General features: G+C 37.4%; 1 protein-coding gene across 1 annotated transcript; it reads left to right on the top strand.

The window, feature by feature from the left end:
- Window positions 1-9,217: 9,217 nt before the first annotated feature.
- Window positions 9,218-11,493, top strand: LOC145169424 (uncharacterized). Its single transcript, XM_079087978.1, has 3 exons — window positions 9,218-10,075; window positions 10,160-10,323; window positions 10,827-11,493. The coding sequence occupies exons 1-3, from the start codon at window positions 9,379-9,381 to the stop codon at window positions 11,256-11,258; spliced, it is 1,293 nt and encodes a 430-aa protein (XP_078944104.1). The 5' UTR covers window positions 9,218-9,378; the 3' UTR covers window positions 11,259-11,493.
- The last annotated feature ends 8,118 nt before the right edge of the window (window positions 11,494-19,611 follow it).

Here is a 19,611-nt window from a genome sequence, read left to right as displayed (position 1 = left end):
CTTCACCTGAAAAGAAAACGAAGGGTTCAACATCCTCTAAATCTCCAAAGAAGAAGACAGAAAATGTTACAGTGACAGTTGAAGCAACACAAGTGATTGAGCCAATAGTGGAAGAGACTCAAGAGAACGTGATTATTCCTTCGAAAACAGGGATGTTTCGAAGAATCAAGATGAAATCCACTCACAAACGAAAGTCACCATCACAGAAGTTGATTCGCAAGCCTCAAATTACTCACCAAGGAGTTTTAATTCGTGAGGTACCTGTTCCTGTTTCTCCCGGATCCAAGAAAAGAGCAGCAGAAGATATGGCAAAACACTTGTCACAACCGAAAAAGAAGAAGACGAAGAAGACTCGAAAGATTGTTTTATCTACTGAGTCTACAGAAGATGATGAACGAATACCAGAAACTCCAGAGTTCACTTCTATCATTACAAGTTCCATTCCTGAGAAGACTGTTATCATACCACCCGAAGTTTCGATTGCCAAGTCAATTTTTGAGGAGGTTCGAACTTCAGGCATCCCTGCACACGTATCTGATACGGATGCAAATGTCAACATGGGTGAAGGTGGTTCGAAAGATGCAGATCAAGGTCCAATTATATCTACTCCTTTCGAATCATTGGTTTCTGTTACACCAACATCTACTATTCCTCTCACGTCAACCACTGTTTCACCAACCTTTGAACATATCATCAATCAACCAATTACTTCCATTTTTCCTCTCAATCCACTGATACACCAAACCATCTTCACCCACTGAAACTGATAATGAAGGGTTTGGTGGAACATTCGAAGACCTAGAGTTTCATGATGAAGAAGAAGAATTTCCTGATCATATGTTAATGACAATGAAGCAATACAAAATTCTTAATCAAAAGTTGAACTCCATCATTCAATCCCAAGCTGATCTTGGCGGAGGTTCATCTATTTCAAGTTTGGAGGTTGATTCTATGCTCAAGATGTTTGAATCAAGAGTAATCAACAAAGTTTCTGGAATGATGAAAGCCTCAGAGTCTGTTATTTTAGAAAAGGTTGATTACACAGATCAGAATTCTGAGCTTCGTGTTAAAACTCTCAGATCTGATTTTATGGGAGAAGTTAAGGATCTGCGAAGCATAACAAAAGAACGACATGTTCTTTTTGTTCAGGAAGTCAAGAAAGTGAGGGAGGATGTTAACTCCCAAATTCACGAACTTCGTGAAGACATGAAAAAGGAAATTCTATATGTTCAACATGATTATGCGTCCTTGAATCAGAAGGTCGATATCATTTGTGATGCTGTCACTCGATTTGTCAAGCTATACGAAGGTTTGAGTCCTCAAATAACTCAAATCTCCAAGTCTGTAAGTGAAAATTTTGAAGGTGTGATCAAGTTGTTAAAGGAGTTGAAGGAGATCTCAACGAAACCGGTTTCGTCACTGTTGATTACTCCAGAATTTTTATCCCAGAAGTTTGTGCAGTTCGAAGCCATACTTAACAAGCAACTTGCTCCACTATTTCGCATATCCAGTCTTTTTCCCACAACTACTGCCCCTCCTGTTTTCACAGGGGTGCAAGGGGGAGAAAGGAAGTCAACAGAAGAAGAAGCGAAAGTGGTGGGCAAGGTATTTCCGTCTAGCATCCCTTCAACAAAACCAGTAATTGTGTCGGCTCAACCAGTGACCTCAACAATCGTAACAACATTACCAATTACAAGAACAATTTCGAAAGGAATTGTAATTGGTAAACCTTTGGAATCTGGTGGAAGTGGTTCGAAGCTAAAAGACGTAACTGAAAAATCTTCTTCGAAAGACAAAGGAAAATCAATTCTGGTTGAAAAATCTAAAGAAGAAAAGAAGGCTGAAGCTGAAGCTGAACTCGAGAAAATGAGGCTTATTCAAAGCATCATGACTCAGAGGTCTGGTGATCCGAAGGTCATGAATAAAGGTGATCCAGCAAAACATTACAACTATGAAACAATCGAAGCCTTGGTTGCCTTTAATCACATGTACTCATTTGATAAGAAGCCAAAACAGAGTTATGTGGTTACAAACACTGATGCATGCCAATTGGATTTCCCTATAAATGAGATGATGTTCATCATGCCTCAGTTCAAAGCTGAAAGGAATTTCAAAGAAAAATATGAAGGGACTCATATGAAAATTCGTTTTCATGCAGTACTTGGCAAAGCCCCTGAGGATGTTTGGTCACTGATCAAGATCAAGAAGGTGATAAGCATGAAAAAGGATGTGGTCTTTGAAAACATTGTTCAAAATGTTAAATATGTTGTGGCCAGGGCAAATGGAAAAACATGCGAATTCACTATTGCAGATTTTCCTCTGATGAACTTGTATGACCTTATACAAGTGGCATTGCTTCTGAAAGACAAATCCTTTTCTTTTCTGCAAAACACAGATCCAGAGGAATTCAAACTTGGAGTTGCTCACATCAAAATCTTCATTGAGAATTATTATGAGTGCCTAGCACTGACTGATGTGGAGTTGGCTACTGCAAAGGGAATGGAAGTAAAAGTTCCAATGGCTCCTTCGTTGACTCAGACTAAGTTAAAGAAATATGCTGATGGAGAAATATGTTTAAAGCCATTTGGAATAGTTTTTGCTGGAAAGGATAAAGCTGGAAAAGCGAAGCGGTTTTTGTTCCAAGCTAGCGAAGTGGAGAGATATTCTACATCTCAATATACGAACTTGATTGTTCGTATGAACCACTGCAAAAAGAACAATGAAGGAGACAAGAAGGAATTGAAGAAAATTATTTCTTGGTATACTGAGGTTCGAAGAGTTTTGCTGTACTCCATTACTCTACTTACAAACTGAAGACTTCGACTTTGATTACAAAGGGGGAGATTGTTAGGGTCGAAATGTTGTAATAGTCGAAGTTTGTATTTAGGGTCTTCGAACATTTTTGTAATGTATTTTACTAGGGCATAATATTCGAAGCTTCATGTTTAGTCCTTAGTATATTTTTTGTACGCTTTTCTCTTCTATAAATAGGAGTGGTTACTAGTGTCTTAGTAACGAAGTCTTTACAGAATATTCATTGTACTCTGTAAAATTTGCAAAAGCGTAATAGAGCCAAACAGATCATATTTACATCGGTGTTCAAATCTTTCAATTATACTTTGAATTTACACTCTAATTCGTTCAATACTTGATTCATTGTCTCATCATCTGTTTATGCCCAGAAGAGAGCAAAGTGAAGTTTGTTGCCTGCACCTTCTCTGGCAAGGCCCTAACATGGTGGAACAGCCATGTTAAGTCACTAACCCTATCAGTGACTAACTCAATAGGTTGGGAAAACCTAAAAGAGTTAATACGGGAGGAATACTGCCCGTTAGGAGAAATTCAAAAGCTGACTGCTCCGACCCAAGGAAATGTGTTATCTTCCAACCCAGCCACGTTCGATAGTGCTAAACGCCTGGCTCAGCGACTCATCGACCACGGAGTCCGCCATGGTGTAAAAGTCCCTATTCCCGAGCCATCGAGGGAAGAGGACTATAATCAGAAGTCGAGGAACAAGAGGAAGAAGAAGCGAACAACACAGGACACCCCGCAAGAACAACAAGTGAGTACTATGTACGCCGCTACAACACCTGCTGCTCCAGCACCTGCCAGTCGATATGCTGGAACCCTCCCAAAGTGTGGAATGTGCAACTATCACCACACTGGGGTATGCCGGGAAATGCAGTGTCTGAACTGCCACAGAAAGGGACACACAGTCCGTTTCTGCAGGGCACCGGCTCAACCGATCTCCCAAGTCCCCGGAGCTAAGGAAAACCAAGCCTGTTATGGTTGTGGTAAGACTGGACATTATCAGAGGGACTGCCCGATAACAAAGAACTCAGGAGCGGATGGACGCATTCTGATGATCACCGCATGGGAATCTACCCCGGAGTCGTCGACGAGCAGCGGTACATTTTCGAAATAGTAATTACTTTGAAAATTAATTTATATTCATATAAGATTAAAACTTGGGGAAAACACTTAAACAGTAATTATAATAAATCACATATTGAAATAGGTCACAGTATTCAAGAGAACTAAAAGATCCGTTTAGAGAAGCTATTATGGCTTATCATATACATCAGGGTTGTGCACAACTAAGATGTTGCAGACTTAGAGTGAGTGACTCCGCTTAGGTCCCCATTCCTTAATTGGTTGAGAATTTGAGGCAGAGTTACTCATTCGACTGCCTGGTTCATCTTAAATATTCATAACTTGTATATGGCAGGCGATTGTAGTGGTACCAAGGAGGATCATGATATAAAGTATCCCCACCAGTTATTAGAGCACTTTCGTTTGTATGTATGCGCACATAACGATACAATACGTAGGATTGTTAACTTCAAGAGAAAACAGGAAACACGGGAACATTTACAAAGAGTACATTGTCGAACATACTAGGAGTACAGTATCGATCATACAAGGGATGCATCATCGTATATCAGACGTTTCTTTCATTTGACCAAAACTTTGTTCAGTAAAGAGTCCGTTACTATCTTTCGTCATGAGTTGGCGTGGTCCTCACCATACTGAGTTCATATGTTTCTATCGCCTCGATCGGCAAGTTCTCGAAACTTTCGTTATTCGTATCGAAAGTCCGACCTAAACCTCAATTTTATCTTTCGTATTCTAAACCCCCGAAGTACTCGTGCGAAGAGTACTTTGTCCTCCGAAGCCTTATCGTCAGATGTCCGCAGACCGTCACGAAATACCACTCGTCCAGCAGACCAAGTTCGAGCACAGAGGCTATGGACGAATACAGCCCACCTATCACTATTCAGTGTATACGCAAGGGTGGTATGTGATTATGATTACGCAGATTTAGTATGTGTGTTTCCGCCCTATCTCTTGTTCCTTGTTTGGTTGTGGACCTGGGGCAGAGTCGTACATCCGACCGTCTTACTAATCCTAATAATATACGACTTGTATACATGAGGTAATGATGGATGGACCGAGTATAAATCCTATCATGGACATTAGGGCAAAGTTGCCAGGTCTACGAGTGGGTATTCTGCAAATCAGAGGAGCGCAACCCCAGTAGTAAGGCTAAGAAAGCTAATTTCGGGACGAAATTCCATCTAAAGGGGGGATGATGTGACAACCCGAAAAAATTTAAATTTTTGCCTGGTAAAGCTCCGCCAGCCAACTCGACTGAGTGTCAAACTCATTTCTGCTATCATTTAGCCTTGTTTAGAGTCCATTTAAAGGTCCAAAGGTCAGTACATTCAAGCATTGAACATAGGAATGGATTGCGTACACTTCTAGCATCAAAACCGGGCCTTACACTCCAACACAAGGAGTGTACGGCCGCACACATGGGTGTGCGGCCGCACACCCCTCTCCTGGCAGCACACTCACATGTACAAAGGGTAGACTCAGCCTCCTTTCATCACTTTTCACCCTCCCAAGCTTAGAACTCGACTTTGCTCTCAACCACCATCCGATTTTAAGCTTAGATCTTCGAGTTGGTAAGTGTTCTTCTCCCGAATTGTTGTTAATCTTCATAAACTACTTACATCCCTTCATTTCATCCATTTGAAATCATGTTTTGTCTAGATCTTCAAGTTACACCAAGAACACACACTTGTTCTTGGTGATTTTGGACCTTCTCGAGCTTCCGAATCGTAAGTACCCTTTCCTTAATCTTAGATCTTGTTAAGAACACTTGTTTAAGTCCTTAGAAATGCCCAGAACTCATGATCCTATGGTGTGTGCGGCCGCACACCCAAGTGTGGTCGTACAACCCTTAAAAGGCCCAAAATGGCCCCCAAAATGTGTTTCTAGCTTCACCACTTGTTGAGCAATAGTCCCACAAACCTCCCCACCAATTGGAAAACGTTTTGTGCACTCTTTACCATGAGTGTGCGGCCGCACACTCCCCTGGCCGCACACCCATGGCCGCACACCCATCAATATGGCCGTACACTCCCATTTAGTGAATCACATGTGATTCCAACACTTGGGCAAAGTGTTTCCTAGTCCCATAAGGTGTTTCCTTGCATTTGGTTGCTTATAAACACCATATTTATGTCAATATATGCCAATATATGTCATTTAGGACTTATTGTGTCTCGGGACTTCATTCGTGGAACTTCTCATCCTTACGCGCGTATTCGTTTGAATCACCCACATCAGGTGAGTTCATACCCCGTAATGAATCTTTTAACAGTTTTAAATGTTTTAAGGAGGGGAATACAAGTTGAACACAATGATAATTGTGTAAATGTTTGTTATAAACATCTTTCAAAATGTTACTTATGTCATTTATAAGTTGTCAAAACATTTCAAAAACTCTTTTAAAGTTATGTTACTTTTATAGTTATACAAAACTCTGTTTTTAAAGTACAAGCATAACTTAGTAGATAAACGAGTCTTTTCAATAACAGTCCAAGTAGAACATTAGTAAACTATAATAGGTATAGTTTAGGAGAATGCTATTCATTACTTCTAGTACAATGAAGCACACAAAGAGTCAGTTCATACATGAGTCAAACACACAGTGAAGAGAAACAAACAATACCATACATAACATATAGAGAAGAGAAACAAACAATACCATACAGAGAGAACACACAATTATGAGAAACAAACAGAACGTACAATATACAGTACAAAACAAACAAGTTAGGTTGCTATAGCATGAGAACACACACAGGATCTAATTATACCAATTGATCACTAACTCATTGTTTTAAACAAAAGGTGATAGTTATATTGTGTATACATGATCACATAACAAATGTGAATTACACGGCTTGCAAGAATTTGCAGAGGTCGCGTTTGGTTCCCTTAATCTCTAGACATGGAGAACGTATAGTAGGGGTTCTAGCCTTCACATTATGACCATAATAAAACAAACATGTTTTTAGGTCATTAGTACATCTGCATGTCATTATAAACGACAACTGTGTACTTACATTTCCCATTTCTTTCATAAAGTGACAGTACCACTTGGAAGTCAAACTCAAACTATTTTCGAGTTAAGATAGTTATAAACTAGGGAAAACATACATTTTTACAAACGACAAACAGAACAGTCGAGTCTAGCACATATCGGTAGATGCCTTGGTAGAAGGCTACGTTTAACAGAAGATGTCTTGGTAGAAGGCTACGTTTAAAAGTAAGGACCATAATGCTAGTCTTATGATTCCTTAATGTATACATCACAGAATATATATATACCAATAGGGTCCGACAGGTAATAGGATGTGTGCTCTCCGCTTCATTTCCTGTTCCTTGTTTGGTTGTGGGCTTGGAACGAATTCACCCAATCTATTTTCTATCCGATTCTATATATATGTATGCTAAGTATACATTAAGTCATCATTTGGGTACCAGGTATGGGTCAGGTTATAGGACACAGAGTCCAAGCACAGTTTTTCTAGTACAAAACATACTTTCCAAAATCAGTACTTTTGGTATACAAAACTAGAAACTTCCCAGTAAAGGGTTTAATCCATTTTATTAAACCAGTACAATTTAAAGGACCTTAGGTGAGTAACTCTATAATACCTTAGTTTGTACACCATGTTTATAAATAAAACTAATACTCAATAGGTAGTTGGATGTGTGCTTTCCGCCTTACTCTCTGTTCCTCATTTGGTTGTGGGCTTAGGGCAGATTCACTCAATTAACTTTCTCTCCGATATTAGATTATATATAGCAGTATAAACTAAGCTATTATAAAAGTAGTCACTGTGGTCACCATTTTACTATAAGAAATATAGGTTTTCTTAAAGAACTTTTCATTAGATATAAAGGAACCATTACAATTAACTCCATGAGTAACAAGTGACTACACCAGGGTTATATATGACGATGATCTAACAACCAATGGGATGTGTGCTATCCGCCTTAATTTTGTTCCTCGTTTGGTTGTGAGCTTGGGGCAGATGCGCACAATCGATTGTTTGTTTACTCTGAGTCTTATATAACTTGTACCCACTTAGTACCCATAGAAAGGGTTGTAGTGACATTTTACTTAAACTTCCATCAAAGTAGGAAATATAGGATTTTCTAGAGGAACAGGCGAACTTTTCAAAATAGAACTTACAACTTACAACATTTTACAACTACATGTTTCAACTACACTTTCAACATCATTTTACATCTACATGTTCAACAACACTTTACAACTTACTCACATCACTAAAATCTTATGAACTCACCAGCGTAATTGCTGATCAACTCTTTCAAATAACTTGTATTCTCAGGAGACTATTAGACAGGTGCTCGTGTTGGGAATTCAGAAGATGGAGCATTATAGCTTCAAGTCTTGTTTTGTTATTTGCTTATGAATTCTATGTTTTGTGAACACACACATTGTAAACACTTTCTTTCTAAATGAAATGGTTGTTCATTACTTGCTTACTATATACATATCTTGTGATACTAAACATGATGTCCTCCACCCCCGAACGTTTCCGCCGTTCCGGTTTTGGGGTGTGACACGCCTGCCGAGTTCCGACACCCTTTCACCGATCTTCGGTCTTCAGCCTGTGACTTCACATCCCGGTAAGTAATGTACCCTTAATTTCCTTCTTTCGTTCTCTGATACAAATACAATTGAGACTTGAAATTTTGATTTATGGATTATTTGATACTTTGTAACACTGTAATGTACCTTAAATTTTCTTTTACCCTCGACTGTTGGCTCACAATATCTGCTTCTCACCTCCGATTTCTATGTAACACTGTAACTTATGGTTTGCTGAATTGTTGTTGTGTATCGTTTGTGACTTATGGTGCAATATGGAAATATAGATAAGTGATTTGAGTATTGAGATTTTGTATCATACATTCTTCTTTATCTTGGTCCATGTTAATTAATTTTATCATCATTTGATATATAAATTAAGTCGCACTAATCCACTGTTAAGCTTTCTGTTGTGTATTTTATGGTTTGGTGTTGTACTGTTGTGTTCTATTCTATATTTCTATATCTCAATTTTATCATACATCCACTGATATATAAATTTTATCATTACTTGTGGTGCAATCGATTTTTGTTGTTATTATGTTGGTTTTTATAAGAGAATTATATGTATGTATGGTTTGTCTCTTATCCACTAATCCACTGTTAAGCTTTCTTTTTCTAATATTGTTGATAGATTATGGGATCTTACTGTAATTGTTTACAGATTTTGCTATTTCTATGAAAACATAATGTTGATTAGTTAATTTGTGTGAATTTGTCGTATTTTCTCTTATCCACTAATCCACTGATCCACTCTCCCAAGGCCTTTTTAAGTTCCCCAACCTCTTCCATCTTCCTATCCAAACCCTACTAAAAACCCTCGCCCCACTCTCACACCGCCGTCTACGGTGGGGCAAACCTCCATACTAATTCCCTACTCTCCTAGTCGTACACCCAACACAATGGCGTCAGCCGCGGCGGCTTCTGATGTCACAGATGGACCAGTCCTGACTCTCATTAACAAGCGCATTCGTAACCTAAGGAAAAAACTCAACCGTATCGCTCAGCTTGAGGAATCAGTTTCTCAAGGGAAATCCGTCATCAAAAACAAAGAGCAAGAAGAACTTCTCAAATCAAAACCTGCGATCGTCGCCGCTGTCGAAGAGCTCGAGAAGTTTCGTCAGCCTTTATCCGTCGCCATTGATGAAGAGATCAATCTTGCTATCAAGCACCGTCAAGTCGAAGCATCCGAAAATAATGGTAAGGAAGTTGATGGTGATAATATAAGTAAAACCCTAGATAGTGAGGAAAATGTAGCGGCGCCGCATAGTGATTTGCTTGTTGAGGATCTATTGAGTTTGATTTACTTCGGCAGTATGTTTGATGTGAAATCTCAGAGTGATTTCAGTTCGATTATGCTGACAAAGACGCACGAGAGGAACTGTTGCTTGACGTACGATTATGTTACTGATGATGCCGCTGCTGTAATGCTAGGAGAGAGGGATTTGGATTTGATCTCAATGATGGGTTCTCTATTGATTTCGAGACCTAGAGATTCGAGTTTTTCGCACCAGAATGCATTACAAAGATGCATTGAACACGCAAAGCTTTGGCTTGCAAAGTCTGAACAACCTATTGATTCGAACTCTGATGTTACTTGTAAGATGAAATCTTATTTTACCTACTACATTGTTTATGTAAATGTGTTTATATTCATTGACACATGGTCTTTACTCTTTACAGATGCTGCTCTGAGAGAGAAGTTAGCAAAAATCATCGGGTCAGATTTCTTCAGAATAACACCAGCGATGAAAGTAACTGCTGATGTAGCTGCTGAAGCTGCTGGAAATTATGGGTTCCAAGTTCCAGTGCAGGTGGAAAACTCAGTTACTCAACATGATCAAAAGGTATAATCTTCAGGTTTCTTTCTAGTGCTGATTTTTAGTGAAATATGCATTTGATCATTCTAGATTTTGGCCTTAGCATTGTAGTTCCCATGAAGGTCTACTCTTTAATGTGGTGTTGATTTTATAAATCTTTTGCACTAATATATGTGAGTTTAAATAGACCAAATCAAAACCAATTGTTATTGAAAGTAGTGGAGAATGTTTTACGCCTATATTTACCCTTAGTCATTACTAACACTTGTGAACATCCATTAAATCATGAGTCTTTCAACTTATATTAACCATTCATCTAAATAATATGAATCTTATATACATACTACTGGTGATTACTCTTCAACAGTAAGAATTAAGAAAAATAACACATGGTTAACATTAACACTAAATGCTTATCAACATTCAACAATGGTGTGTATTCTGTATTCTTACAACCTTAAAGTTTCTCTGTAGCCTAACTATTAGAAGAATTAGTCCATAATAACACAAACTTTTTTTTTTTTTTGCAGGAAGACAATGTTACAAATTTCCAAAGAAATGAGAATGGTGAAGAAGAGCAGTCTATTCCAGTCAAAGATTCTCAGAAGGTTGAGGAAACAGCTGAAATATCCATTGAAACACATCCTGACAACAAGGAACAGTATGTACCTCGCCGGAGCTACCACAACCAAAGAGGTGGTGGTGGTGGTCGGAATGTTGGTAATGGTGGTCGTAGAGGTGGTTATGGAAATGGGCGTGGTGGTCGAAGTGGTGGGAGAGGTGGACCCTACCAGAACGGTGGACGGAACCAGTACAATGAGCAGTCAGGAAATTATTACCCAAGGAACTACAATGGTGGTGGTAGGGGAAGAGGAGGCGGCAGGGGTGGTGGTGGTGGTGGTCATTACTCCAATGGCGGCAACCATCATGTTCCTTCTGGTGCTGAAGTGGCAGAGTCTTGACTGACTTGTACTCTTGGGGATGGTTTGTGTAGGTTTGGTTGGTTATTATAGGGGTTTTAGGTTTTTACTAGTTAAATCTTGTTGGGTAAATCGTGAAAAAATGACCTAAAAATCATTCTCTCTACATATCAAACATGGAATCGGTTCTCCTGCCTGTTTTTCCACTAATACCCTTCCCTCTTTCTTTTTTGTTTTACCACAAATGAATGTTATTTTATTTTATTTCTTATTGTTATAGGAATGTCAAAAACCCCACCTTGTGGGGACGTGCTTTCATGTGGCTTTTTCTTGGACCATCCATTATACCCGCCACTATAGTGGTGGGATGTCACATCATCACTATAATACTCACCAATAACCATGCCATGGCATGGTTAACCTTATTTCATATTTTTAAACCCTCTTGCGTGTTAAACATTATACTAATTATTCAAATACAAAAGGTATGGGTCCTATGCTTCCAGCAATACGAGTCCAATATTATTTTTTCCATTTACCCGTATTTGTCTCAAGAATCATCACAGACAACCCAAAACAGACCCAAACCCGCATACACATAGACCCTATATATTCACTCTCCTAAGAGTGGCTACCATAGACCCTATACTCACCCTCCTAAGAGTGGCTACCAATTCTCATTCGACCCACCAAATCACACACTCATGAAACTTCCACTAATCCTGCAGCCGTTTGTGGTGCTAATCATACATAACTCTGGACCCCATAGACAGTCGAATACTTGACTCTATCATAAGCCCACAACCAAACAAGAAACATGAAATAAGGCTAAATTAAATATTCTCGGGCTATAAGATCTTACTTATGTATAATTATGATGCATACACTAAACAAGTACAATAATGATTTCAGTTTCATAAAGCAAACAAGAAGCTTCCCTAGGCTACCAGGCATCAATATCAGGCAAGATCCTTAGCCTAATCTATCATGTAATTCTAACACAATAACATAATCATACAATAGTGTGGGTAACTTGGGTACACTTCTTGCTCCGGCTGATCGTGCACACCTCTTCTTTCCTTGGTTATTTTTTGAAAAACAATTTATAAAAACATTTTGAAAACTTTTGCAGATCCTTAGTTTGAGTCTGGACTCACACAAATATTTGTCCAATTCGCTCAAACTAGGGTTCTGATACCAATTTGTAACATCCCAAAATCACAGTAAAATTTTTCATTTAAAAATATAGCCCAAAACATCATTGTTTACAAATCAAATCAAGGAAGATGTGCACGATCACGCCCTCGTAGTGCCCCGATCATATTGAGTACCCGAAACATAAACTAAAACCGTAAGCCCAACACTTAGTGAGATTCCCCAAGATACCACACACAACAGATAAATAAACATATATAATGCATGTTGGGCCCACAACCTCCAGGTTGGATTGGCACAACACTGGGTCCACAACCTCCCGGTTGGATTACCCTGACCCACAACCTCCCGGTTGGATTGCCCTGGTCAACAATCTCCCGATTTGATTGCCCCGGTCTGTCAGTCTACCGCACAAAGCAGTGACCTCAACCCAATGAACATATGTCGACATATATATACTGATAAACATCTAATACAATAAATCATACAGATCTAACATGTCACTATAGTATATCAATATCCTTCAAACTAGGATACCTAATCTATCGGGCCGACATTGGTGCGTTCGACCCACAAGTATAATGAAGAAGAACTCACCTCACAATCAGACGAGAACAGGAAAAATGCACAACACCGTGAACGACTTCAAAAACTGGCTCGATCACCTAACCAATGTCACATACATAATCTTAATTAATAGCTCAAAATACCCAAAATACCCCTAGGTTAAACTTGGTCAAAACTCTGGTCAAAGTTAACAAGTCAACTAAGCTGTGTACGCGGCGCGTACATGAACCTTGACTGGGATCGGGTCGTTGACCTCATACGCACGGTGTACACAGAACTACGCAGACATACGCACAGAAGTCCCTTTTTCCATAATAAGAGCTTAATGTATTAAGCTCTTACGTTCCAATTATAGATCCAAGGCCAAATTACCACTAAGAGTCATAAAGTTTCCAACTTTATGACTTTTCGTGTCCAGTAAGTGCTTAATACCAACAATCCTAACTTCTTAATCCCTAAAGACATTATAGAGCATGCATGGGGAAGAACTAAGCAACAAGATCTCATTTTTATGACTCAAGACCCCTCAATGGGTCTGAAAGGATGACTTTTTTTGTTAAGAGCATGTCATGCTCAAGAATCACCAAGGTTGGGACCAAAAATGAGATAAATGAAGGAATAACTAGATCTATAAGAAAAGATGATCAAGCTAGGAGCTTTTTACCTCCTGAAGGTATCTAGCAAGGTGAGAATCCCAGATCCAAACTTCTTCCAAGCTACAAAGTCCTTCCATCACCTTCTTATTCAAGAATACCACCAAAACACACAGATGAGCTCAAGGTGTACTCTCCACGATTAGGGTTAGCTAGAGGGACGATTTTTAGGTGGAGGCTGATGAGGGTGAAGGTCTTGGGGCCATAAAGGGGATTATATAGGGTGCAAACCCTCAAAATTAGGGTTTTAATCTGAACAATGTATGCACCGCGTACATGTTGAGTACGCCCTGCTACTTTCGCGAACTCGAGTTCCTCATGCATGAGTACGTCATGCGTACACCCCGAGTCCGCATGACGTACGGACCAAGAATGCAAACTTAAATAGTTAAGGGTTAGAAATGAACCTTCTCGGAACGGGTGTTACAATCCCACAATGGAATCTCAACCTTCCCTAAAAGCGATAAATGAGTCTGGTGGTATTGTTGAGCACGAAAATATTTAATTTCCTCTCACTTGTGTTTCTTTATTTTTATGTTGGAGATGTATCCCCAACAACGTATCTGTAACGTCCCAAAATTAAGACCAAAAATTTTTCGTTTTTAAGTTAATAAAACTATTATCCAAAACATCATCATAAAACCATGGTGGAACAAAGTGTACCAACTACATCATAAAACATTAGAGTAATCATAAAATGTGGAACGAGGTGGTGTGTACACTGCAATCATCTCGGCCTCTTCCCCTTCGAATCAGAAGTATCTGAAAACATAAGTTTAGTGAGTTCCCCAAAATATCACATACCACACATAATAAACACATAATGGGCCCCGCCTGACATCAACCCCCGCTCAATATACAGATCTGTCAGTCATCGGGCCCCGCCCGATATACATATAAAAATATAACAGATAAACACATAACACATACAATAATCACAAAAATAAATAGCATACAAAATGGTCACCGGGCCCCGCCCGGTAAGCATACAAGCACATAACACATGCAAGAGTCATGCATACATCTAACATCCTAGCATAACAACCATGGTCTGACATTGGTGCCTTCGACCCGCTAAACACAGTGAGGAAACTCACATCTAGCTGCTGAAACACTCAAATGAATCTCTGCCTGCTGGTTCGGAAAATCCCCGTGCTATCATCATCAAAATACATCCAGTTATTAATCGGATCTCGACCCATAACCAAGAATCTAAGCTACTTAGCCCATAAACAGGGTAAAAGACCATTTTACCCTTTCTCTTACTTGGCCCAAAATCCAAGGCCCAACCCAACTACTCAAAAGGCCGAAATCCTAAATGGCAACCCAAAGCCCAATTATGGCCCAATCTTCCAAATTGGGCCCAAAACCCATCATGGGCCTAAATGCAAGGAAGCCCAAAATACTAGTCAAAAGCCCAAATCAAAAGTCTAATGGACCTACAAGGCCCAAACTTAGAAAGTCCAAACTATGGCCCAAACCGAGAATGCCAAGCCCAAATGCCCATCTGCTAAGTGTGCGGGGCGTATTCAGCTCGTACGCCCATCGTACTCCCCTGACCACTAGTCCTCTTCATTAAGCACTTAAACAGTTAAGACCTTTTCCAAACTCTCAGATCTGGTTCCTAAGGGTGACTTATCACGTAAAGTTGGCAACTTTACACTCATGCATGGCTTAATGGGACTCAAAGCTCAAAAAGGAGCTTAATAAAGATCTTAATGATTGCATGGACTAATAGCCTCCATAAAGTTTGCATTTTTATGAACATGGGGCCTAAATGGAGCTAAGATCTAGCATCCATTGATTCTAGAGTAGATCAAAAGCTCAACTTTAACTCAAAAGACTAAAAATGCAATAATAACACCATAAACTAGATCTAGCACATATGACCATCAAGGTGAGAGCTTTTTACCTCAAAAGGCTTGCAAAGGTGAAGGTAATTCTGGATCTACAAGCTCAAGCTATCCCTCCAAGCAACCACCAAGAGTTCTTCTTTTTATTCTTTCATTAAAACACCACCAAAATCACACTTACAAGCTCAAACCTCACAAGAGGCACTTTGGTTTTCGTTTTCAGGGTAAGGGGAGATAGAGGCCGGTCAAACATGTCCAAGAGGTGCTATAATGATGTTTAAATAGGGTGCAAACCCTAAAAAATAGGGTTTACCCATGCACCACGTACGCCATGCATACTCTACGTAAGCCCTACGTACGTGGGTGAAACCCACGATCAGGAATGGGCTAGTACGCTAAGCGTACTCATAGAGTACGTCCCACGTACTAGCCAGAGACCAAAATGTTAACAAATTTGCATTAAGGGCTAAAAGGAAACTTACCAAAACTCAAATGTTACAGTATCTATATATAATGCTAAACTCCTCATTATCTAGAGTATTCATATTTGAACTTGAATGCTAGACCTTTAATCACCTTTACCTTTTTTGATTGAATGTTAAGATTTTCTACGGGCGACTCAACCAGTTTGGGGGCTCTAAGCAAACAATAAATTTGGGGCCCTTTGGCATTTACTATACTTAATGTTATAAACCCTCCTTCTTTATCCACACTTGGGACCCCTGATTCGTAGTTCCTCTTACACATGATTATTGATTATTTGATTAGTAATAAAAATCTCCAAGACAACTACAAATGAACAAACAATAAACTGGAAGCAATGGATTATGGATGAAAGGAAATGTATGTTGCTTACCTGCTTGACATAGTGAGTCAAATGGAAAACTCAAATCTGAAAATTCAAATTCGTTCCAAACACTTGAGCAGCCCCTCGATGACAAACATGAAAAAGTTGTAAGTCAGTGAAACATCTAGAAATCTATGAACAAATTCTCTAATTTCTAACCGGTGTTTTCTAATCTAATCTCAAATTCATCATCTTTTTTCTTTCTATATTATGATCTTCAACTCAATCGAAATACTATTTGTATCTATATTCATATTTGTATATAGATAACAGATTACAAAGATCTCAAAAATAATGTATTTTTCTCAGTTTCAACTTTTTGAATGGTGATATGTGGAAAAAAAATATAAGAAATATGCATATGAACAATTTTTATTAGTTTCAACAATTTGAATCATTGAATGGCGATACCAGGGTCGACCTTACCCTGCTTGATACAACAATCATCGATATATTCTATATTATACTCTTAAAGACAATGTATTTGAAACATAAAACTAAAAAGATAAAATATTTGTGTTCTTACAATCGTCAAATCTCAATCAAGAATCAGAGAATCTAAGAATGGACTGAGAAGGAAGAATAGAGAAGGCTATTGTTGTTGGCTGCGTTTTAGACTTTCACTGATTCAGTCTTTCATTTTTCAATGAAGAATCGAGATTAGAGGGACAGGAGGAGATCAGTAGAATCTGAGAAGGAAGAACCGAAGAACACTAGAACAAATGCTTTTTGTGGAAAGCTGGAAATCAAATCGTCGCTACTCGCTACTCGCTTGTGCCTCGTGGAATTGTTGAACTGTACTAGAATTACTAGAATGGGGACCCCTAAGCTCTTGCTTTGTTCCGCACAAGGTAATGCCAACCCTGGGATTTTCACATTTTCACAGGTAGAAAGTTAAATAAACCCTTCCAAAGAAGCGGCAAGGGTAATACCCAGGGTGGCCTAGAACAATCCATGTTTCTGAGTTGAAGTTGCAGAGTCTTGACCCTTTGGTAATGATTGTTTAGGTTTAGTTATATATCGTTTTAGTGTAGTAATTATCTTGTTGGGTAAATGGTGAAAATTAACAAAAAAATCATTTTCACATGAAACACAAAAGCAAATGGTTAACACTTTTACCCATGAACACAAATCTTTATTTCTGAGTTCAATTGATGTTGGATTCTTATCGAATTGTGGCATTTTCTTAAAACCATCTCCAACTATACGTTGGTTTTTTATATAGTTTTGACGTGAAAAAATGCAAATAATATTTCATCTCCAACCATATATAATTTTTTACATCACAAAATATACTCCTTATCAAATTCCTTTTTTAAACTTATAGAAATCATAAAAACACCTTTCAATTTATTAGCTTCTTTCTTATTTATTTACATCTTTTTTGTGTTAAAAAATTTATAAAATATATTATTACATAGTCATAACCAAATTATTTGTATATTCTTAATCTCAATTAGATGTTATTTTATTAAAGCTAGTAAAAACCCTCGTACTACGTTGCGGGTTTGAAACAGTTTAGTGTTCGAGAAATTGTAACATGCAAGTTTTAAGATCGATTATTCTATTCTTTTTCTACATACAATGAGGTCAAAAATAGAAAGAGGAGGATGACTCAGCCAGGAGGTCGGAAGTTATCAAATGTTGGGGCAAAAATGCAAAAAAGGAAAATTTAGTATTCATAATTGGTCTTAGGGACTAAAAGTGTCAAATTGGGCAAAGAATATATATATATATATATATATATATATATATATATATATATATATATATATATATATATATATATATAGGGTGAGGTTCAATAGAGAACCATAATTAACCAAGGAACCAATGAACCAATCTTTTTTTTCAACTTTTACAACTTATTTTTTATCAAAAAAAAAAAAACTAAAAATACAGAAATTCATAACTTTTTATCATTTTTCCAATGATATCAAATTCGATTTTTTTTACGTCAAATTCACAATGTGAATCTTTGAAAATTCACAACGTGAATCCGGATTCACACGGTGAATCCGAAAAATATTTTTCACATTCACAATGTTAATATATGAATTTAGATATTTTTTTACCACTTGCGTTGTAGTGACTTGGTAAGGCATGTGGAATATATGGTGGATAACCTATTGACCCATGTTCAAATCCTGGCACCACTCAGCCCTTGTGGCCATGGAGGTTCGTCTGCAATGACTCCAGGGCATGAGGCAAAGCCTCATGTTTGCAGCGGGGGATTAGTCGGTGCGCGAAAGGTGGCCCGAAAACCCTCGTTAGGGAAGTTCCCTTTCCAAAAAAAAAAATTAGATATTTTTAGATTTTTTTTCGATAAAGAATAAGCTCTAGAAATTGAAAAAAAGATTTGGTTCCTTGAAGAACAAATAATTATGGTTCTCTATTGAACTTTTCCGTATATATATATATATATATATATATATATATATATATATATATATATATATATATATATATATATATATATATATATATATATATAGGGAAGGGTTATTTGGAAAACAAAAAAACCCTAAAAAATCATAAAAATACATAAAAAAAATACTTAGAGATTACAAAACTTTTTTTTTAATTTTTTTATAAAAAATCGCAGGTTTTTTAATAAATTCGCTGAAAAAAAAATTTAAAAATCAAATTTTTTTTTTTTAAAAAATTTAAAAAAAAATCAACGAATTTATTTAAAAACATGCAATTTTTTAATAAAAAAAATTCAAAAAAAGTTTTGTGATCTCTAAGTATTTTTTTTATGCATTTTTATGATTTTTAGGGTTTTTTGTTTTCCATAGAACCTAAACCTATATATATATATATATATATATATATATATATATATATATATATATATATATATATATATATATATATATATATATAGGTTTAGGTTCTATGGAAAACAAAAAACCCTAAAAATCATAAAAATGCATAAAAAAAATACTTAATTAATGTCAATATAATATATATAACATAATAATTATCATATTACTTATTCGTGATATGCCTATTTATATATTATAAATATAAACATGAAAGACGAAGGACTAAAAGTGACACATAAAAATGTTATATCAGTTTGTCGTAAAGAAATAATATAACACCAACTTTGTTGTTATACTACAAAAAACGATGTAGGAGATGCCCTTAGCGGTGCAACTAGTTTACATCCAAGGATTGGTCTATATTTTAATCTCCTGAGATTTATGCACAAACAAGTCTTCGACTTTTCAAGTGGTCTTGAGATTATTGGACGTTTGAGATCTAAAAAAATATACTAAAATGATACATAAATTAAAAAAAAGAAAAAGCTTAGG

The sequence above is a fragment of the Lactuca virosa genome, chromosome 4 (genome assembly GCF_052849685.1).
Source record: "Lactuca virosa cultivar CGN04683 chromosome 4, Lactuca_virosa_CGN04683_v6, whole genome shotgun sequence".
Lineage (NCBI taxonomy): Eukaryota > Viridiplantae > Streptophyta > Magnoliopsida > Asterales > Asteraceae > Lactuca > Lactuca virosa.
This window is presented reverse-complemented; position numbering and strand designations above follow the sequence as displayed.